Source organism: Oxyura jamaicensis, chromosome 9, assembly GCF_011077185.1.
Source record: "Oxyura jamaicensis isolate SHBP4307 breed ruddy duck chromosome 9, BPBGC_Ojam_1.0, whole genome shotgun sequence".
Classification (NCBI taxonomy): domain Eukaryota; kingdom Metazoa; phylum Chordata; class Aves; order Anseriformes; family Anatidae; genus Oxyura; species Oxyura jamaicensis.
The window spans coordinates 2,754,031-2,778,270 of record NC_048901.1 but is presented as its reverse complement, the minus strand read 5'-3'; the positions used below and the strand labels follow the sequence as shown (position 1 = coordinate 2,778,270).

The window sequence follows — 24,240 nt, the reverse complement described above, 5'->3', positions numbered from 1 at the left end:
TTTGTACAGATGTTTTGGAGTTGTTGGGTTTGTTTGTTTTCTTTTTTGTTTTTTAATAATTTTAAGGGTATCACTTATAAAGCAAAGCAATGCACTTATAAAGCAAGTCGTCTATTAGAATGGCATTTGTATAAAAAGTTCCATACACAATTATTGTAGAGAAAAAAATTGATGAAATTACAGAATATTAAGAAAGTTAAGATTATTCTAATGAAATCTTTGTTTCTGTCAGTCTCCTCTGTTTCTAAGATACCTTTTTCTAAAGGTATAAGAAAAATAATACAGACTTCTGAAACAAATCTTACACACAGGTATAGGAACAGCTGTCCAAAGACAAACCAAAAGTCTACATATTCCAATACTTTAACTCCAATAGCAGTTATAAGAAGGAATGCCAAGAAAATTGAATAAGAAAAGGGCAAGCATGTTTCCACTAGCCTCCACCCATTTGCAAGACTAAGGTTTTCCTAAATTGTCATTTCTAAGGATGGAGTTTCTATGTATTTAGTAACCTCAAATGGATCTCTCCTCCACAATTCTGTTCGGTCTCCTCCTCTACCCACAGTGCACTTCGGAGGGAGGGAGGAAGGGAGGGAGGGAGGAAGGAAGGAAGGAAGGAAGATGAACATTTAGCACGCAGAAAGCACTCCAAGATTCAAAGGTCTCTGTTCCAAGCACAATTATTCCTTAAGCATATTCAGTTTCTGAAGAGCAGGAGCATCCTTTCAGGAGCTTCCACATGGCCCAGCCACACTTCTTTAAAAGGTATACAGTTTACTGACTGAAAATGCATTTTAAACAAATGTTGTCCCCATTACAGGGGGAATTATACATTTGCTGTAGCCCCTAATCACTAGTTCCAAAACCTAGAATCTGAGCAGTAGTATTGCAGTATAAATGAATGTTAGACTAGGACTCTCATGCTTAGCATTCTAATTCCTGGCTGCGCACCTGGCAAATCACTTTACTGCTCTTTGCTTCAGTGTCTCCATCTGTAAAATGTGAATAATACTGCTGATTTCCTTTGAAAAAAAAATGAGAATTATTAAGGAAAAGTACTATATGAGAGTAGGACACTGCTATTCTTACAGTTGATTTTTACACTGCAGCCTTTGTTGAATCTATTATTTGATTAGTATAAATAAATAAATAAATAAACTATTTTTTTCCCTTCTATTATTGGCTAATATCTATCTTTTCTACATTGTAACCTGAAAGATCATTCGACTGGAGAAAATTTGGGCTGCTATTTGTATCTCTCTTGCAAGTGGAACAGTTTAGTTCCCTGAAGTGGGAAAAAAAGATATCTTTCAGTACCTGAGTACAAAGATAAATCCCTGTTCTATTAAAGAAAACAACAGATGATTTTGTTTTTCTCTTAATGGTTTGTAGTTTTAGGCCTACATTTGCATAAGAAGAAAAGATTAATTTGTTATAGCTAGAGCTCTGTTAGAAAAGTAAACTGTATCCAAAGACTTCTGTTTGTTGTTTACTCCTTCAGGCCTTACTGAGAAAGCTTGGTCAAGTATGCACTGTAAAGTGTGATCCTAGTACCTAAGGAATGAAGAAAACTTTCCAACTCTAACCATATGTCATACCCCTCTTAGAAGATACACTTCTCTCAGGAGTCCTTCCTGAGACACCTACCATGGAAAATTCATCCTTGCTGGATTGAGAGAGCTTTCATTTGGAGAGATTCTGGCAAATTTTCTCTATGTGCAGACTGACAGACAAAAGAGTTTGAAGAACATTGGCTCACTTGTGGCATCAGTACAGATAAAGGTGAAAAACAGGCTGACTTGGAAGACCAAAAAACAAAAACAGCCTTTGTGGCCTCTTAATCTCAAGGAAGATCAAAGGAGTAGATTTTTGCAATACAAAACCTACGGTTACTTTTTTTCTTCTTCTTTTAAGAAAGGGGATCACGCTTTGCAAAGCTTTTAAAGCTACTAGGAAAGGTAGTATTTTCCTGCTTAACAATTAACCCTTTACTCTTGACGCCTCTTCCAAAGAGGCTTTGGAGGCATATCAGCTCTCCCTTTGGTTTAATATAGATCAGAAAAAATGTCTTGAATTAGTAACTGGAATGTTTTTCTTCCACAGAGGTCTCTCTCTCTTACTGTGAATTCCAAAGAACACAAGATCACTATGTTACATGAGAATGACTGAAAAAAATACAAGACCTATCACAACAAATTAAAAACATATCAGGGCAAGTAATTTCTAATATTATAACAACTAATCTCCAAATTGGACTTACTGACGTGATTGATAAATTCAATTTTAAGAATTAAGGTAAGAGAAGATATGCAGAAGGATGAATTTCAGCTATTAAAATACCTACTTGTGAACTATGTGTTTGGCTGAAATGCTTAGTAAATCTATCTGAAAACACAAACCAGGCAGAAATGTTACTTACACAATACCAGACCACAGTCTGAGGAGGACACATGAGGCAAGACAGGCACAGGGAATGGCTTGGCCTTAATTGATCAGGACATACAAAGCACCCACGCAGAGATGACACTTCATTTAAACTAACTAATAAAAGCAGATCAGTATTTGTTTCTGCTTCACTGCTTTCTCTCCAGAATCCATCCTCAGTACTTGACATATATTCTACTGTAAAATAATAGATATGGGTAAGGGCATTTCAAGAAATAAAGCTCTGTTCTCCAGACATTGCTGACCCAAACTCTCCCCAAAATGTGATACAGCCCTATAACTACTTGTACCTTCAAATCTAATCTGAGTCATAATATATCCAATATATATGTACGCAGGTTGATTTTATTTTCAAAAGCTGATTTAAATAAATGTTAAAGTAGACACAGGAATAAATTTGTTTGAGCTAGCAAAGAATAATGCAAAATTTAACATTTTCAGGAATTAAACTCAAACTTGTTCCTTTTTTCATTAGGTAGTGTGTTAATACACCTCGGAAGTATCATACTTCATGAAACGTTAGAAACAGATACAGCTGACATTTCACTTATTTAATCCTGAATAAACACAAATGAAATGACTTTCTTGTACAATGTGTTCTTCATTAAGAAAAAGATGTCACAAGGGTTTTAATTCTTTGTCTACCGAAATTAAAATATTTCTTCACAAACAAGCTTCACCTCACCCTCACTGCCCCAAAACATATGTTCATATCTTTGGCAGAGACTGTTCTTTGGGATGCATTTTGCACATATGTAGTATTATTATAGCTGATCTCCAGATCAGCTTGGAGACTTCCAGTACCAACTGCTATAGGAACAACATATGCAGTAGCACTGGCCTCACATCTTCAAGTAAGAGAACAGCAACTCAGTTCTAAACCATCCTCGCAGTGACAGACTTGAAAGCAGCAGGGAGGAGAATGGTCGTGTGACAGAATGAATTCAATATACACATGGAAAAGGTTTCAAGAGATAAATAATTTGTTCTTCTCAGTTAAGTTGGTGAACAAACATACTTCCCATCTATACGTGATTTGCACATGTAAAGACAAATATTAAACAGTAACTGGGTAAGTTTTGGATTTTGTTTTACTTCTGCAGATTCTAGAGTCTATGTAAGACATTTAAAACTGCTCTTAAAACAAAGAGTGCACAAAACAGTAGAAAGTAAAGGTCATTTCTTAAGGATTGTATGTTCTGTGCTTTTTAGTTGTAGTTTTGCTAAATATTGTAAGATGACGGTTTTAGTAAGAGGTACAACAAATGTTTAAAATTTTCAGTTATTCCTTCACCACCATTGTATCTCTGCAGTTGTGTGATGTGGGATATATTGACTGTCTGCCATTTTTAATCCTCAAGTAGCTGTGTTTTCTTAACACTACAGGGACAGTTTTCAGAACACCATGGGATTATAATATATATATATATGTATTTGTCAAAGGTATTGTTTTAACTTTCCAATTTCCCTAAATTCATATGATAATTGGAGATATGGGGTCATATGAATAACTGGAATAAAAAGATAAGTAAAATCAAAATCTGATTTTTAAGAATCATCTAATAAAATGCATCTTAAAAGGGCAAAGATTAAAAGCCCATTACCTTTAATAAATAACATTTTTTGTGTGTTTAATTTTACCAGCAAATTAACTCAAGGCAGAGACCGTATCTTCAGCCCTCTCATGTAGACATCCATGACGTCATGCACAAATGACAACCTAACAATGATAACATTTAGAAGTTCCTTTCTTTGCATTTTTACTTAAACAGAACATTCTCACCTCTATTTCATCCCATTTCAGATCTACAACTTTCTGTCCTGCTTTCGGCTGCCACGTTGGTAACGTCACCGTTGCTCTTGAGTGCGGAAGAACGATGTCAGGTTCCAGTGTGGATGAGACGGGCCTGCTTTGTCTTGGTGATGATGGCTCCGTCGGCTCAGAGACCGGAAGGCTGTGAAACGAGTGCTCACAGTTTGTTCCTTCATAGCCTTCACTGCAGATGCAGAGGTAGCCATCACCGCTAGTGCTGCAGTTGCCATGGTGACAGGGGTTGCTGGCACAAGGGTCTGAAACAAACTGCGGGAAAAAAAACATCATATGGGTCAATTACTGCATATAAAAGATGTGTGTGTGCTTCACAAATACCATAAAACAAGATTATTTTCCCCTTCTGTATTTATCTTCTAAACGTATTTATGAACAAAGCTCATCTTTGATACATCTTAAAGAAAGTAAGTTTAAAGGATTAAAAAATATAAATTAATCTAGATTCACCACTGGTCTCAGAATATTAAAAGCAAGGTGATGAACATGAAGTAGGAGCACAGCCACTGCTCATAACCAGTAATTTTCAAAACAATCTTCAGAGCAACCTATCTAGGGAAAATAACAAAAATCTAGAAATTTAAGGCAGTAACAGAAGTAAGAATGGGACATTGACCTCACAGAGGTCACCAGCTCAGGATGTAGCTGTGTGTTGTCAGAGTTCACGTCATCATGCAGCCATGTTTATGGACATAAATTCTGTTTTATAACAGCTGGGTCTTTTGCCTGCACTTCATTTAGAGGACAGCAGCTTCAGAATCTTACTCGTTCTGGTACTGAAAACTTCCTAACAAGAGTGATTAGGGGAAAAAAAATGCTTATTTTTAAGACAGCAGTTGTAATAGAATAGAATGGGAACTCAGTGATGTGAGAAAAATCCTGTCCTATGCTCACCTGCTTTCTTCTGATTTCTGCCTTATCCACCAGCTAGCTTGAACTCAGTTTCTTACCTCATCATTGACTTATAGGTGAAATGTCTCTTCCCTCTTCCACACCAGTGTTCACATCCACAAGGTATTTACAGAATATGCTTACAAACTCATCTCAAGTTTCACCTGATAGACTGAACGAGCCAGGCTTGCTCAGTCTCCCAGTGCAGGACAGGCCCTGCGTTAAGGGGGCCGTTCTCGCAGCTTGCACTCCAAGGCCTAGCACTGCCTTTCCAATGCATCAACACTTCTGTCTGTCCTGCAGATAGCTTCCTGACACTACCTAAGAATTTTTTGCCTTAGTCAGAGCTACATCACACTGCTGGCTCGCTGTCACCATTTGAGCAACCAATACAGCCGGGCAGTTCCCTTGGTTTGTCCTCACATTAAATGTGAATCAGTCCATCACTGGAAACAGACATTTTCTCAGTCTTTACGTGCAAATTTCACGCAAGTGTTCCAGTATTATAAGTTACCTAGTTCTTTCCTCTACAGTATTTCAGTCCTTCCCTGCATAAGCAATGCTGCTTCTTAATATATTTATCTAAAGCACCACAGTTATGATAGTTTTAACAATTATTTAATAACAAATAGGAATTGCATAAGCTTTATATATCATTAATGTGAAAATTGCCATCCCTCTAGAAATGACCTGGAATAACTTATAGCAAAACATAACAGGCACTTAAAATCCATAATTTCAGAATCCTCAGAGATAAAAACAGGTATTGAATCTACACTAGGAACTTTACCTTCCCACCAGTTCAAAGGCCAGGTATCAGGGGTAACAAATCCTAATGTTACACTTTTAACATGTATCTGAAACAGTACTAATATTGACCTTGTCTGGAAGTTCTTTGACTAGAATTTTTGTATACCCTGGCCTCTGTAATATTTTTAGACAGAAAACAGAAGAAACATTATTATAAAAGTTAATTTTGGAAACAGTTAATCATGAATGTTAGATTTTGCACTAACTGATGCAGGAGAGTTAGAGGCCATGCAAGACAGTCCAAAATATACAGTACACTTGTTTATCTTGTCTTTCAGTTATAGCTCTGAATGTTATTTGCTTTGCATGGGGACACATCTCATACATATTAAATGATATATCAGACATCAGGCACAAACTCCGACTTCTTCATTTTTAAAATGCAACTGTAAATTGAGTTTATATATACTTAATATATCAAAGAAGCATTGACTTTTGTGGTCAGGTTGGCTTATCTCCTTAAAGTCTCTTTGTCCTTCAAATCAACAGAATATCTATGTTATCAGAGACCACTTTCTAGACCACCTCTCAGCAAAATTAGAAAGGACAAGGACAAGGACAATGGACAAAACCCAGTTTGTTCTATAGTTTAACTATATTTTAAGCTTGCTTTCAATTCCAAGTAGCAGAAATTTTTGTGGCAATTTTCTTTTCCTTTTAGAGTGTTGAAGATAAAAATTGTTCAAGTGCGAACAAAACCCAGTTCAACTATTGTTTGCAACAGTTTTTCATGTTCTGGTGGCTTGGACTAGATCTGAGTTTCAAAGACATGCAGCTCTCCTATTGTTAGATAAGCTCTTTACTCATTCTTTCACAATTAATCCAAATTCACCTTAACTCATTTTGATTAATGAATCAGCATTCATTCTGCTCTGAAGAAATTTAATTGTTTTTGTCACACGTGAAACGTTAACATTATTACTAGGAACACAAAAGCAAAAAATCTTTTCAAACAGTCACAAAGGGCACTTTTTTCCTCTCAAGTCAATATATCCATTCATTTTACAAGCAAAATAATCAAAAGTGTGCTGTGATGGATGTTCCTTGCTGTAAATGTTTTTGAGCTTGGCCAAGCACTGAGGAGAAAGAGATGTGCTCACCAACGAGCACTGCTCCTTGCTGCCCATGCCATACACCGAACACCGCCGGCCTTGGGAGCTGCCACTAACATTCCCCACACGCCGCAGTGAATACAGTTAAGACCGCTTGGTTTGTACAAAGAATTAAAATAGGTGAGCTTAGGTGGAGAACCTCACTACGTGCTTTCTCAGAATCGAGTTTTATGAAGTACTTCATAAGAGTTTTTAAGATACCTTTCCCATTTTTTTAGCTACTATCAATCTAAAGCTCTTTTTCCTTTCAGGAAGCTTATCAAAATGAACAAATGTCCATTTTGCATGTAGATTCTATGTTGATGCAAATAAAGTTCATTTTGATTGGTGATTACAAAGAGATGAGGAAACAAAACTGATTAGTTCGTGTTGGTCATGGACTTTCTGTGGCCCTGTCGTAGGTGGCAGCAATGGTTATGGAGGGCTCTGAGAAGCAACAGGACACAGTGGACAACACGCCTACAGCAGAACAAAAAGGTAGCAAAATTTCAGGGCTAAACCTTCAAAGAACTTTTGAAGTCCACAGAAAAAGAGTAAAAAACTTCCTTGATTTTTTTTTAGGCATTCCTTGTGAATTTCACAGTATTTTGAAATATCGCTGCACAGAGAAAAGGAGAACACAGGTTAACAGGTATCAACATAGCTACTGATTAAATAAGAATGTAATATAATAACTACCTTTGGTAGTTATTATATTATATTATAGTTATTATTTTATATATATTATAATATAGTTATTATATTATATATATTATAAAAGTTCTTTAAGATGTAGAATTTCAATAATCTTGATAGAGAAAGTATATTTTGTACGTAAGTCTCTTGTTGGTTTTATCCTAATTTCTCTGTTTAATAGTCTATTTTCACAATATACGCATTAACTAAATAGGTACAGTCAGCATTGCAGTAGCTAGCTGACAAAGCTGAATTAAAAATCATAATATCTATGCTCATGTAATTGCTATCTCATATACCTGAACAGATGTAATTTTTAGAGTATTCTTCCAATAAAATCCTAAGATTGATACATATCAAGGTGACCTTGATATTGCAGTTCTTCTTCCAAAGGCGGATAGAATATTAACACAGGTACTGTACAAAAACGAGGCTTATTTAAGAATCACATTCACAAACATGGATTATTTGCCAGTCAGTCCAATTGTTTCCTAAGGTTTTAGTTTCAGATAAAACACAGCAAGATGTATATCTGCAATATCTTTTCACCAGTACTCTTTGTGGTGACACCAATTCGTCATTTAATGCTCATTCAGTGTCTCCCCAGGGTGGCTGCACTTGTTCTACCTGGACATGGTCAGAAAGGATCCTTGGGAGAGCTTCAAAAAATAAAATGATAAACCTAAAGAGACGGCTAAAATGAGCTGCTAAACACTATGCAAAACCTGTCTCCCCCTTGCAAGTCTCCTCTTAGATAAGTTAGTAAAAAACTAAATTTTGGTTCAGTTTTTATCACCATTTCCTACAATCACAAATGACCTTATACCAATTTCTAACTTAGCTTTGGTAAAATATGGAAAGAAACGTGGAGAAAAAAAAAAAAAAAAAAAAAAAAAATACAGAGTAAATCCAGTACTCAGATTAGGTATTCAGCTAATTGTTTAAAATAATTCTATGTACTGACTTCTAATCTGCTAACAAAGCCAAGCTGCCACAACAATGTCAAAGGCTGGCATTTTACATTTGTGTTCAGCAGCACTCAAAACCTCCAAAACAGTCTTCAGATATTAAAACCCAACAGAGGCCAAAAGCCACTGGCTTTGGATCCCTGAAATGTTTTTTCTACATAAAGGATGAAAGTTGTGGTTTTCAAATATGTAAACAGATTTGTGCTGGTTGTGATTTAGACTAAATGTGTTCATCTTCATGCATTCAGCTAAAAACAGATCTTAAAAGAAATTTAAATCAGTAGAAGAAACCGGCACCTACATTGCTGAAGAAATGCCCTGATACAAAAGTAGACAAATGCTCTACAGGAATAGATCATGGGAAGATCCACCCTGTACCACCAGCCCAGAAAAAGGATTGAATGCATCAGCTTCAATCTATGCACTGTACATAAAAAGCCACCAAATTCTGAATACTGTAGCAAGAAAATAATTAAAACCTACACTCTTAAGATATTATCAATTTGTTTCTAATACAGTAAGAAGAAAAAAACTTGCAACTGTTTTATTCTTATATGCACATCTGAAATATCATACCATATTTGCATATGCAGCAATTTATGAAAAAAAAAAAAATGGAAACATTTAAATCTTCTGTATGGCAATGACAATAAATATTATGCAATCTCTTTGAAAAAATGGCTTACGTTCAAACTATTATTTAAACTTAGTCTTATTCATACCTTCAGTCCACTGAAGTTTTAAATCCCATTCTATCACACAATAATTGTTAATGCAAACTAGGAAATGGAAGACAAGAAAAGAGGATGAATTGAAATAGAAAGAAAAGAAAGAAATCCGATGCTCCAAAGAGTGTCCACGGAAGTACTAAAATTCGTAAGTTGAACTAGTGATTCCATTCTGTTTTAGAGAAATACATTTTGGGGACTTAGTGGGCCTCAAGCAAGCAATGTGGGTTCAATTTCTGACTCCCTGAGACATCCTGTGTGACCAGGGAACAAACAGACTACCTCCACCTCTTTTCTAGCTAAAGCGGAGATTACATTTCTTTTCTCACATCCCCTGTGTTATTTGAACAGAACAATTTTTTTCACAATGGGAAGCACAGGGCCAACGTAGATACGAAATCTCTGGTGGGAGTGAAATACTAATAAATAGAACAGGAAAACACAGCAAGGCTAAACCTGTGACCTGTGGCTATTCACGTTTATTTCTTATTCCATCTTTCCTGTTTCTTTCTATGGCTATTCAGGTTTCTTCGGAACACTTGTATGCTTAGACAAACAGAGGTGTTCAGAGAAATATCCACCAAAAAAAATCTTTAAAGTTAGTAAATATTTCTAGTTTATATGCTTTTTTCTAATTAATCCTGGAAATACAGCAAAATCCTATTGATACTGCATGCTTAGACACTATGCTTATCTTCAAAACAAGGTCTGCTTGAAAACAAGCAGATTGAAAAGTATATTAATTTTCCAATTATGACCAAATTAATAATAATAATAATAATGACAATAATAAATACATAAATAAAAGAGTGGTTTATACCCTGGGCTCAGAAATTTAGGATGAATGAGATCATCTCATGAGAATGTAAAAATTAACCAGTATCAGCACCTTGGCATACACAGACTTCTCCACCTTAAATGTTCCTGAAAAGTTACCTTCAAACACTTTTGCATATGTTTAAGAACACTCTTGCTACGTACATTAAAGTAGTTCTCCTATCACATGTGGAAAAATATAGTACTATGTCATGGTGAAACATTGCCTGACAGGGCGCAGTAATGACTTGCACCTTGATCGGGTACCACCATGTCCATACAGGAATCAGAATGTCACAGTTTGTCAGATAAAAATAATAAATAAATAAATAAATAAATAAAAGATGCCTGTATGGTACCATTTCTAACTAGAATTAGCTATTGCCTGCTGTGAACTACATCAGTCTGAGCCTTGGGTATCTGCAACTTTAAAGAACAGGCAGGCCACAAAGTATTGGAAAGTGCTTTATTCTAAAGTCCTGGAAGCCAGAACAACCAAGGCTTTTTCTCCCATCCCAGAACACCGTGTAAGCAAGGAGAAAAAAATAAAAAGAAAAAAGAGAAAAAAAAAAAAAAAGAAAGAAAGAAAAACCCCACCTTATATATTACATAAAATATTGATATGGCAACTACACCAGTTTCATTTATTAGAAACTCACTACAAGCTGAGGCACAGTGGGAATTAATCAAGATTTAGAAGGCTAATACCAAGAACTGTATCCTGCTGAAGTGACAATGTAAGCAACATTCTTCTAGAAATAAACATTTACTATTTTCCCTTAGCAGTTCCACTCAGTGCCCCAGCCCATCAGGAAAGACATCAATAAGTGCAATAAAGAAGAGAAACCTTTATCAGATAACTCAGAACATGATTCTTCGAAACACCGTTAACTGTGAGCATTCTGGATTGCTTCCAAGCTGCCATTCTCATCCTATGGGTTTTGAATACCCAGAGTAATGAAACTGCCAGTGAATGTAATAAATGGATAGAAAACATTTTCTTTACTTCAGTGAAGCAGCAAAAAAATGCCTAAAGAAATTGTCTGTCTAATTGAGACCAAAAGCATGGCTGCCCAAATCTATTTGAAAAACCAGCAAACATAACAAGGCAAATTTTAAACAACATGATACATTTTAAAAGCAGAGTGCCAGCAAATGGGTAAGTTACCCTTGCATAATAAGTTACCATACATCAGCTGCTTTGCTATACCTATCCTGAGGCACAGTCTAACCTTGAGGCATACTGAAATAACTACAAAATAAATTGAGATCGCTTTCTGCCTGCCTCAAAAAAAGGAAAACATCTACTTCACAGTAACCATGGAGTACTGCTAGATGTGAGCATGCACATAAATAATTATTGAGAAGCACTTTATAGTTTTTCCTCAGCTTTTCTCATCAGATTATTGTTAGTACTGTTTTTTGGTATATTTTCCTATATCCTGCTGGGAAAGGCCATTCAAATTGTTTGCTATTTCTGTAGATACAATGGATTTAATATTACATTTCCAGTAGACAAGCTAAACCAACTTACCCTGTTTTTCAGCAATTCCTGCACTTCACAAAGGTGTTTTTTTTAAAAAAAGAAAATGAAGTCAGAGTACCCATTCTGAAGATAAGATAGGTCAACTACCTGGCAGAAAGAATATAGGAAGTACCTATAGATCTGTAAAGATTAGCGGTGGCGTTTTTTTACCTCAGCTTCATCTCATTTACTCTCAGTAAGTGCTGGCAACCTACAGTGTCATTGTTGAACAGGACCCCAGTGGCGCTCACATTACTGCTGGTAAAACTGATGGGTAATTCTGAACAGAAACCATTAACTTCATTACAGTAACACAACACATTGGTTTGTTTATATCTTATGCTATTATTTCATTATGAAAACATCAAACAGTGAAAGAATCATCAATGGTGTCTTTATTCTTAATATTGTTTCCATTTTCAGAAGTGTTTTTTTTCTTGAGTAACAGCGGGGTGCACAAAATATTTTTATGCTAGGAAATTGTGATGTGATGATATGAAAATTCATAACATCTTTGCTTCTAGAATGACCTTTCTACTGGTTTCAAACACATCATTCACTTGAGAGAAACTGAAATTAAGTAAAGTCCATTCCTAGAATATACTTTCTTATATTGTCCCAGAAGTCATTAATTGATCTTAAAAATGATATGCAGCATTCTATAAAAAGAAGCAAGCAAATATTCCAACTTATATCCAAAGATTTTTGAAGATTTTTTAAAACAAAAGATTAACCAATTCAAATGAACTTAACTTTGAAATTAAACATACAGGTCACTGTCTAATTCAAGGCTGCAAACTCTTGAAGTTCTGCCACAAGCGCTCTGAGTTACGGTGAGATAAGGACTAACACATAGAGGAATAAACTTCCAATTTATTTATGACACAAAAAATCCTAAGCAATCTGCTACTGGTGTTTTCAGAACTTACTAGAGAAGTTACTCATCTATTCTACTGAAAGTAAAAGGAACTTGAATTCCCAAATCTTTATCTGTTTTAAAAACAACAGCATGATATAGCTTCTATTCAGGTACGTCAACACATGCCAACACATGATCACGTTCTCTCAGCATTCTCTGCATTGCTGTAGCAGTATGTTACTTCCCATTATTGCTATTTTTAAAACTTTTTCCTGTGCATATTATTTTGGTTTTAATCATTTGGGCCCAGGATTAGAATTGCTAAACCCAGCTAAATTTTGCATGTAATTATTGGGGGTTAATACTTCACATTCAGCAGAACTGACATCTTAAAGGGAACCAGAGAAGAGAGATGCCAATCTGAAGTAGTTGCCTTCAGTTCTCAGTTTGGTCATCACAGAAAGTAGGATTCGCAGCCTTCTTTCTTGAATTGGGAACCTAAACAGTTTTTCTGGTTACAAGTGATTAACTTACTTGTTTTTTCTTTAAATCAGGGTCGGAGGCAATGTAGAAAAGTTAGTGTCTTTGTCTCATAACCAAGGTGCCTGCCTGCACATAAAGAGCAATGTCCAAAGAATTTCAAACCAACATCCCCTAAGAATTTATCATTTAATGCAAAAGTAATTGGATTAAATATTTGAACAATGTTCAAATATTTTGAACAGAGATAAGAGCCCAAAATTTCTCCGCTCCTCCTTGCTCGCACTCCATCACTCACTCCTGCTGACGCTCCTTCCCATCCTCACTCTCTGTGGCCCTGTGATTCCTGCTCTGTGGAAGCAGTTTGAACTACAAAATTTTATCTCACATTTTGTGACAGGCTGAGTGATCTCAGTTACTTCCTGGCAGCTAACACACAGTAACTTGTTAAGAGATGACAGCAGCAGCATATGCCTGCACCTTGAGAATAAGACAATCTTCAGATGCATAAAATAGGTCTCTATATTCGCTGGCTAGGGGTAATGCATTTTTATCCCCAACTGAAATAGCTGTTTTGCCCAAACAGTATTTCTTTGTGTCATCATTAAAGTCAGTAGAACAACCTTTTGAGGAATATTTTTTTAAACCAAATTTATCTTGTGCACCAAAAGACCTTCTAAATTTTTATTAGGAATAAACTTGATGATTTACATAACACCACAACAATTGCTTAGGGTTCTATCTTTCTAGTCAATGCTAATATAATTTTTCCAATGTCAAGTCTTGATTATTTTTTTGTAATTTCAGTCTCTAGATCACTCTCATGTCTTCAATTTTATAATTAAAGGCTTTTCATTTCTTTAGTGCAGGGGACTCAGCCTTCATGCTAGGAAAATTCAGACTGGAATCTACCTCAAAAAAATCTCAGGTTGAGAGAAATGGAAATTTTGAATTTAGCCCATGCCTCTGGAACAGTGCCATCCATTCTCAAGGCTCCTGTAGCAAGTTACAGGGAACCTGTCATTACAAATAACAGAATTACTCCTCAGTGTGTTTTTATTTATTTGTTCCCCTTGATCACATCAGAGATAACAAACAGGAAGTTGTTTGTCATTAGATCTTCCTTCTGGCGTGCTCAGGATACCATTTATACTCATTGTTCAACACGACAAAAGATATATCTAGAAAAGGTAAGATGGCTTTCAGTAAAGCAGTGCCAAGCAACCGAAGTCATCGTCTATCATTTCAAATCTGCCCTAAAGATTGTAGCTGTTACCAAACGCATTACAAGATTAATGAACACTGCCTGGAAAGGATTTGTCCCCCCTCTAGATGAAGATGTTCCCCTTTGTTAGTAATTATTATAGTGGGGTCTTTTGTGCTAAATTCTCTCTTATGAATCTTTGGAACACACAAAATCAAATAAAATACAGCCCCTTTTCCTAGCACTATAGAAGGCAGGTCTGTGATCTAAACAAGCCCTTCTATGAATTCACTATATATATATTAAAAAAAAAAAAAAAAAACACTCATATCTGTCACCAAATTACACTGTGTGCACACCATCATTTTGCTGTCCAATACAAGCCCAAGGGACAAGAGTTGTAGCTTTTTCGTTTGTTTTTTGGGGGGTAAGGTTATTTTTATTTTTAAACAATACTGTTCTAGAGCTTCTCTCACTTCTACAAATTTATCTTTTGGTCATTTACCCTCACTAATTAGTAAAGACTGATTGCAGCTAAGATGAAACATGTCATGGGTCATTCGCCACGTGTTTTTTGGTTTGTTTTCACCAAATCTTCTTTGTATGACTTCAAACCTGCAATCTTAGCTAATAATCCCAATACTAATTTATGTCTATGTGATGTAAATCACACAGTCCCTTATTGTTTTGATGCTATAAATTATGTTCATCACTTTTTGAACTCAGCAGTACTTCATGGCATCTAAAAACAGATGGCAATAACTAAATTGTAGAACTTTTGTGCTAAATGAGGAAATATTCCTTTTGTCTGGTTTAAGTTTTCTGCCTGGTAATTTTATTATATATCCCCACTCCTTATTCTATGAATTTTTTTAAATATTCTTTGCCTTTACTGGCACAAACTTTATGAGGTTCTGTACGTTATTCTCCTGCACACATCTAGGATACACCATGGCAATTAACCACATGAATCAAAAAAGTAAGGATTTACAGATCTGATCATGATTATGCTGGGAAGCTTTATATTTACTACAGGGACAACAGTAGCAGGATTCTGAAGATGGATTTAACAGCTTTTTGCTAATTAGAGTCCAGTATGCATGTTTGCATTTTAAATTAATTTTTCTGGGTTTTGTACATTTGCTTGTTCTGGTTGGGTTTGTTTTGTTTTGTTTTCCCAGGATTTCATTAATTCTTGTGGCGCAACATTCACTTTTTAGTGGCAAACATCTAGGCTTCTGAAAGGTACACTACCACAACAATTTATGATAATGGACAGCAAGAGACTTGTACAGGAATGCTTGATAGAAGTTAAAATATAAGGAGAAATGTTTAAGGATATTCTTTTCTTCCAGACTATCAGGCATTTAGAGGCTGAAGCCCTTACCTCCTTCTGAAACAGCTGCAAGAATTCAAGGGAATTTTCCCTGCTACTGTAAAAGAAACCCAGGTTGTTCCTGTAGTTTTCAGCCAGCCTATTGCCTCCTGGTCACATGCATTCATGAGGCACTTGCATACCTCATGTTTCTCAAGGTTTATCTCTACTGTTAGTCACAACATTAAAAATGCTATATTTCGTGTTGTAACTGCATTGAAAGGGTGATTTAGGAAACATTTGAAGAGGCAGCCAAACACTGAGTCTACAAATAGCAAAGCAGTATAGTATGTTTTGCACAACAGTATCTCTCTAGTGGCCCACCCAACTTGATAAAATTCAGTTTGGACATGCATGGATTTACGTCACAGGATGAGACGGAATCTTTTGACGCATGTTAAATGTTCTTGAAAATTATTGAAAACTACTCTTCTACATCTTGTAACAGTATTTCATTCTTCACCTTCAGCAAACATATGAATACTGAAACTAAATAAAAAAATGGGAAAATTGGAAAAGAAACAAGTATTTTAAACCTCTGTTACAGGCATGCCTTATAGGAAGCTTCAGATGATAAGAAAAAAAATGGTTCATTAAATCCCTGCTGTGCCATATCCTACATATCTTATTGTGTCAGGTTACATGATATTTTAAGATACTACACAACAGCTATTCCCTCTGAGGACAGAAAGTACAATGGGATAGGAAAAAATTCTTAATGCTGTATCTGCAAAATGACAATCAACAACATAACCTTATTATGCTTTTTATTATTATTAGTCCCAATTTCTGAACTGTTAGTTGCTTCAAAAATTCTTTTAATTCATATGAGTGGTTAAAAGCTGACAAAAATATGGAAAAAAAAAAAAAACTTTTTTTCCTTTCCGGTTTATTTCCTTATTCCCAGGAAATCTCTCAGATTTGCAGCGTTCCTTCAAGATTACACTGAAAGTCAGAAAATTTGAACACCATGATGTGATTAAGAGATAATGCTGACAAACATCTTAAAACATTTGCCTTTTCCTTACAGGAATTTTTTTGAATTAAAGATGTTTAAGATATTTTTCTGATATAAGATTTAAAACAAAATTATCTTCATAAAAGGTTCTTCTGCTTAGTAATTCCTTATTTCTCAAAAATCATTTCATAGTGTGGAAGAGGGACAAGTCTGAAATCAGACAGGAAAGAAATGCTGATTCCAGAAGAACAAAAGAAGCTAAGAGTAGTTAATCGGGAGAGCTAAAATATATTTTGACAACACAAAAGAAAGAAGTATTACATTAATCAAAACATCTAGTCACAGGATCTGTTTGACTTTCTAACATTGAAGAAGATGAATCACGGGTTTGGGTTCTTTATTGCAACAAGACAGTTACAAATGAAACAGGGAGAAACATGGGCAGAGCTACAGCTTTTAGCACAAAGAAATTGATTTGTATTGCAGAGACAGAAGAATACAAGTATTTTTTGTATATAAATGCAAGTATTTTAATGTATATTTTTATTCTAACATTCTCATATAAAATCAGAATCAATTATTATTCTATGTTTTCATAATCCTATGTAAAATCATGAAAAATGAGTCAGCACTAAATACTTGCTAGGCTTTGTGCTGTATCTTTAACCTGAAATCTCCACCTAAGGACATGTCCTTGAAGCAGTCAGCTGCAAGACACTCATAGAATATGAATTACTAACATTAAAAATGAAAAACTAAGAAAGAACTATAACACGAGCATTACTTTCTGAAACACTGGACTGAAGAGGCAGCTGGACACTGAATGCAGAAGAAAACCAGTTAAATTCTAAATCAGTTGAAGACAAAAGCGTTATTTATACATACATACCATACATGTATAAATAATCTACATCATTGCTTTTACTTACAAGGTTAACATGTAGAAAGAATTAAGACGTCTGTCTAATGCAGGGCACACAGCAGAGAGTCCTGTTTGCAACAGAAATAACTTGATCTAGTTTGCGGGGGGTTAATCTGGTCTCATCTTTCCCCTCTTCTGGAAAAAAAATCAGGCTCTTGCTCAGCTTCTGAAACGCTTTCTTGTGAAGATCTTCAACACTCCACTACTACTTCTTGTTCAAATGTTTTGTAAGGCGTCTATAAAAGCTGAAATATGATTGCAGTGCCATCAGAGGACACCTACTCCAATAACATCCTTGAAGACTACAGATCTTTAGACTCATTTTTTAAAAATTTTATTTTTATTATCCAATGCATAGTCTAACATACGTTATAACTTAGCCGCTAATAAGCTATGGACTTAATCACCCCAGAGTAAGGAGGTGTCAGATATACATATATATATACACACACACACATACATATATATATATATATGTATGTATCTCCTAGAAAGTACTGTTACTCTACCTAGAAGGTATTAGGAATTAACTGGTCAACAACTCTGATGTCTCCCACAAAATTCTGGTGGATATTCACAAACATGCAGATCTTCATAAGGAAGCCTGGATTTCAGCAGCATTTGATCATTTGATTTGCTGGTACTGGTTTTAATATTGTCTTTCTGTCAAAATTCTTAGGCACACAACCAAGTGCACCCCCAACCTCTCTTTAATCTCATTTGGTGAACACTATTATCCAAATGTCCAAAAACTGTTTCACTCTGGACTTGCTCAGCTCATCATTTGCAACCAACAAAGAAATGACAGTGAAGTCAATTAACACTCAGGCACTGAGATTACTTGCCCTCACCTTACTAGTAGAAAATGAAGAAAAGAAGTACAGTTGGATGAGAAACAACAGCATCTGAGCAAAATCCCTCTTCAATTGTGCAGGCTACGCTAGGAGGCCTGGGTTACAAGGCAGTCCTGAAGCCTTCTTACTGCACTTATGCTTGTAAAATCTACTCTCCCCTCTAAAATGGCTGAAGAAAGCCCTATTAGATTGAGACAGTAAAGCCTGCAAGTCATAGAAATTTTTATGGGATCTTTGTCTTTCTAGGCTTGTATGTCAGTATTGAATTTGGAAAACGTGAGAGACTGAAAGGTAAGAAAAAAGCAGGTGGCTCTTGCTCAAGCCTTGTTACACAGCTTTGCCAATGTATTTCCAGCTTGATTTGTCACACTACTGTTATTTTTCTATTAACGTTTAATGGAACAGACTGCATATTTCATAAAAACTTTCGAGAATAATTTCTTGTACACAAAAATGCCAAGTAAGGACAAAATAATTATCAATTTCATTTTAATTAATGATCTAAAACAAGACTTGAATGCTGATAAGCCATAGAATACTTCTCCAGAAAACCTAAAAATGAAAAAAAAAAAAAAAAAAAAAAAAAAAACCACCTTTAGACTGGCTGATTTATGACTTCCTCACACTGTAATTTTTTAAAAATAATACTGAAATATTTACATACCTCCTCACTGCACAGAAAAATATCACAATGCAAAATACTTGTTTTAGTCACGTGGGGAAATTGGTCAGTATTATTTATGTCAGAAATAAAACTAAAAATTTTGGGGGGTATCTTAACTGCATAACTAACTACGGAAACCTTCTCCTTCACAAAACCAGTTGAATTACAGCAAGTCGTGTTGTAAGCATATGTAAAGTTCCTTGGTGTGTCATCGAGCACTGTGGAAAACAAAGCTACATTCCACTATAAGCATGGAAGAAAATCTGCCAGGTAGGTGTCTTTAGAGTAGACTGCAGGTATGTGGGGGCAAATTGAAGCACGGCACTATCCCATCCTAAATTTCTTTAGGACCCCTTCCTCCTCAGGTCTACACAGACAAAAGTTAGAGAAAGAAAAAAAAAATTAAAGCAAAGCAGTTTTTGACAAACCATCTGGTAAAACGCCTAAAATAAGTATTGTTTCCTTTAGAATAACTTTCCATATGTTGGTAACTAACCGTATTTTCTTGTCCCATAATACAATTGGTTTGGAACTAAAAATGTATGAAGGAGTGCAGAAATCAGAATTATGCTCACAATTAGGAAATGCCCTACTGCAACTGTACTTGTTCTTTTATTCAACATAGCAAATTCAGCTTGAAAATTTATTACTGCTCTTCATCATCAACTCATTAGATTTCAAACTGCAATGACCTTGCAAAACAAAGCACTAGCTGTTATACCATGGTTAGTTTTGTTTCCTCCCTGCCCATCCCCTCCTTTTTTTTTTTTTTTTTTTAAGTTCACCATATTGCTAAATCTGTTCCACCTATTTAGCTTTCTCTGATTATTTTAGAAATATTACCAAACCAGAATTAATTTTTATTTCCATCCCAGTAGATGCATTCTGTATCTTCATCAGTCTTCCTACGCCAAGATACATTGCCACACATCAGCAAATCCAGTGCACTGAGCACTTTTTTTCCCTCTAATCTTGTAAGTCCCTGTTCTGCTTATTATTAAGATAATAATAATAAAAAAGCCCAAAGCCCCACTCAACCTTGAACACCTCCAGGGATGGGGCATCCACAGCTTCTCTGGGCAGTATGGGCCTCACCACCCTCAGAGTAAATAATTTCTTCCTTATATTCAATCTAAATCTCCCCTCTTTTGGTTTAAAGCCACGACTCCCTGTCCTATCAAGTGAAATACCAGTACCAAGTGATCATCCTCCATGTTACAATTAATATTTACCACAAACCAAAAGCCAGGCACAGAGGGTGTGCATGGCCATCACTAAAGTACAAATTTCTATGATTTAAGTTGTAGATCCCATCCTGTAAATGCTCTCATATACAGATAGCGGAAATCTGGTTCACTGTTCTACAAATGTGATTTTATCTTTACACAAGAGGGGAAAAAAAGCGGTGAATTATGTAAATCTCAGATATGCTCTTTCTACACTTCCAGGATCAAGAGTAGCTGAGACATAACTTAGAGATGAGATGCCTCCATTTTACAGCCATCCTTTTACTGTACCGGCTCCATTCTTTGTTCCAACATCTTTCTCGCTGTACTACATTCAAGCTGCATTTTCACCTTGATCAAATGGGAGAATATTACATTTCACTATAGTGCTCGTTTAACTAAGTGGGAATTTACTCCACTCACAATCTCTTAATATCAACAGAATACATTAGAGTGTGTTTTGGTAATTAGGGAACGTGTCACTCTCAAGCAAAGGCTTCTGTAACTCAAGAACAATTTCAGAAATCTTTAGTTGTACAGTGAGCTGCAGCTGGAGCTGTTTGAAATAGATTTCACACACTGCAGGATATTCTCGGCTGCTACGTATTAAATTTCTAAGTTAACTAGAAGATGCTTAAAATTAGAGGCAGGAGGAAAGAACCTTTCCAATATGCAATCTCCTGCATGGTGTTTATCTCTGAAAAAATAAATACACATATATATCCACTAGAATTCATTTCCACCAAGATTATACCAAAAAAAAAAAAAAAAAAAAAAAAAAGGCACACATGGTTAGCCTACACCACTTAATGGACTGATATTCTTTTGATGAAAATACACAAATTTATGAACCTCACAAATTATCTTACATCTAGAAATGGAAGGGCATAGACTATGTCTTAAATTGAAATTGAGGCTCTGCTATCTCTGCAATAAAGGTTTTACCCAATTTGATTGCTATTAAAAGATACACTTTTCACATTTTCTTTCCAACTGCTTCCTCTTATCTGATTTCTGTTCCTGGATCCTCAAGGTGACCTATAGAAAATGATAACATCTTATTGTCAGAATTCTACAGCACCCAGAACTAGGTGTAGTGGATGAACTGAAACAACAGCTGTGACAGTGACCTGTATTTTCAAAGCCAAGCAGGAATCCATTCCTTCAGAATAAGACAGAAACAGGTTATTCCAAAAATCAGAGCTTTGAAAAGAAGGCTTGGTAAAAATTTGAAGTTCTACTATAAAGAAATAAGGAGGATTTAGGGAAAAAAAAATCCCAGATTTACACTTTTATCATCCTAATCTGTTCTATCCATATATCCATACAAATAACAAATATGGGCAACTTACTCAGAGTTCAGGCAGTCATTCAGGATCACCATTCTTTATGGATTTTATGTGTTTACAACAAAAACAGGAAAAAAAAAATTCTCTTTACACTGATCATTGTTTGTGCATACAGGACAGGTTGCTAGATACTGAACTAGGTGTTTGCTATTGCTTACAAGAAAATATAATTGGCTTAGATGGTCCAAGGGTTGGCCACACAAACATGAACATATACTGTCCTTTGCCATATGAAAACCTTAATGATTTGGTATAATCACGGAACAGCAATGGAATTCACCGAACTCCATAAAGGATATACATAGGCATCATCCAAAAAAAATAGTTAATCATAAGGGTTTACAACACAGTCGCCCAACACAGACCAGCAGAACAAAAAAAAAAATAAAAATAAAAATAAAAAATATTATCAGCCTGAGAGCATAAAAATTTCAGCAAGACTAAAATGGGAGAGTTACTTTTATCTCATTAACTGACTGTAAAGTGAGAGGTCAAATGTTCGGTCATCCTGCCTCATTCCCTTGAGATCTAGAGCTCCCTTGGGACCTGCATTGTGCAAAAGCTATTTTCCTGGATGTATCTAACATACCGATCTTCGAGTGCTTGGTGCCTACATTTTCTCTCTATCCTGACTGCACTTCAATAAGAGTTCTGTAATACGCCCCAAAGAAAATTTTCCTCTGGGTGTAATTCAGTGAAGAAAATTTAGGAACACCTGATGCAACCTCTCCAAGCTTCTGAGTTCTAAGCATATCTGAGATACAGAGAAAAGGATCACTACATGTCTTCCTATTATTACTACCTTTTTTTTTTTTTTTTTTGGTTTAGTTCTACTTCCTTTTTCAGAATGCTTAGCTTTAATTCCTAATTTCTCTCCGAACTGACTATTGTAGGCTGAGCCTTTTACTTTTGTGTCATAGAGCGTTCCTCTGACAGCTGCAGGGTAAAGGAACCAGTGGTCCCTACCCACACTTCGTGGTACTTTTGTGCTAAGATGGGTGCAGTAACACAACTTTACCACAGAAGCTGATATTACAGTTTTAAGATGTTGGTTTGTTATCTTTCAGAATTAACTGTTGTAGTTTCAAAGTCCACGTACTACCAGTACTGGCAAGTCAAACGTCCTCCAGGTCTTTGAAGAGCTGTAGCTGTGACCGGTTTGTGAGAATTTCTCAGTCTTCCTTCAAGCAGCTACACACAGGAGATGTCTTACTCGGGCATCAATACAAACTGACTACACCTGACACCAAAACCTCCAGCTATGCAAGCATTTCCATCCAGAAGCCATCACAAACTCATTCATGTCAAAACTGCTGGGGTTATCAGTAAGTAAAAAAGTGAAATAGCAGGAGTTATGTTAGCTAACACTGACTTTGGTAGAATTGTTCAAATTTTCTTTAATCTGTACTAAAGAATTACATCTCTGGTTTAAATACACTCATTTCATATCTTTGTTTTTATTTTGTTTTGTTTTTTAAATCATGTAATTAATACAATAACTGGAGTTAAAAGAAAAAATAAAGGATATGTTGACGTGTTCACTGTTTTGGAACAAACCAGTAGTGACAGTAACAACCTAAAAACATCAAACTTCAGTCAGAACAGGCACATGACGTGTTTTGCTTCATAGCCTTAGATCATAAGACAAATGTCATCTACCTATGCACTGTCACAGAACATTTAAAACAAAGCTTTTGTGCCTCAAAAAATATATATATCAAATTATATTAATTTTATCTATATTTTCCCACTTAAATGCTTTTTTACATATAAAATATTAGTGAGCTGGCCCACAAAAATGTTTCACTTTGAATTGCACATTGTACTGAAGCAAATGATTCATAACACTCTATAGTCTTATGGTTTTTTTTTTAGAAAATAAAATCCTAGAATTGTTCTAGATACAGTTACTACTTGTAACTGAGAGGTATCACTTGGTCTAGAAAATAACCTTTCAGAAATTACATTTTAATGAAATGATAGAATCTTTATTCTCTGCAACCAAGAAGTGATTCTTCCCTAATAAGACTCTTGAAAGTGTAAAGCCCTTCAAAAAATTTGGACAACAATGACTCCATACTTCTAGAGGAAGGAAAAAAGGCTTAAACAAGAGAGTGGTCTTCCTCTGTCTCACACTGAATTTCCTAGTTGCTGTAAAAGTCTTAGGTAAACCCTGTTAGAACCCACTTGTTCAGAAGCAGTTAACATAAGAAACAAAAAAATGTGTCTGGACGTACGTTTGTTGCAATCACAACCAAAACACCCTTCGTAACTCTAGAAAGAGTTCAAAAGTAAAAATAAAATAATAAAATAAAATAAAATGCATGTGGAAATAACATTTCCTTGTTCCTTAGATTAACAGCCAAAAACAGATGTTCAAAAAGTAAATCATCTGCAGTATTTAAAAAGAAAAAAATCAACACCCTAAATACTCAACTTTATGTAACTATCTCATCAAAAGTTCTAGGACAAAATGCTGCCTTGCATTTTATTCTTGTCTTTGTCAAAAAGTTCCTGTGTTGCAGTGGGCAAGTAATTTTTTTTCCGTAGG

The 24,240-nt window shown here is 35.5% G+C and overlaps 1 protein-coding gene across 1 annotated transcript in view; it reads right to left on the bottom strand.

Annotated features, from left to right (window-relative positions):
• The window catches only part of DNER (delta/notch like EGF repeat containing), a 119,866-nt gene that overhangs the window by 71,119 nt on the left and 24,507 nt on the right, over positions 1-24,240 (bottom strand). The window contains exon 2 of the mRNA XM_035334616.1: positions 4,229-4,525. Within this exon, the coding sequence (XP_035190507.1) occupies positions 4,229-4,525 (297 nt within the window). The remainder of the gene's footprint in view (positions 1-4,228; positions 4,526-24,240) is intronic.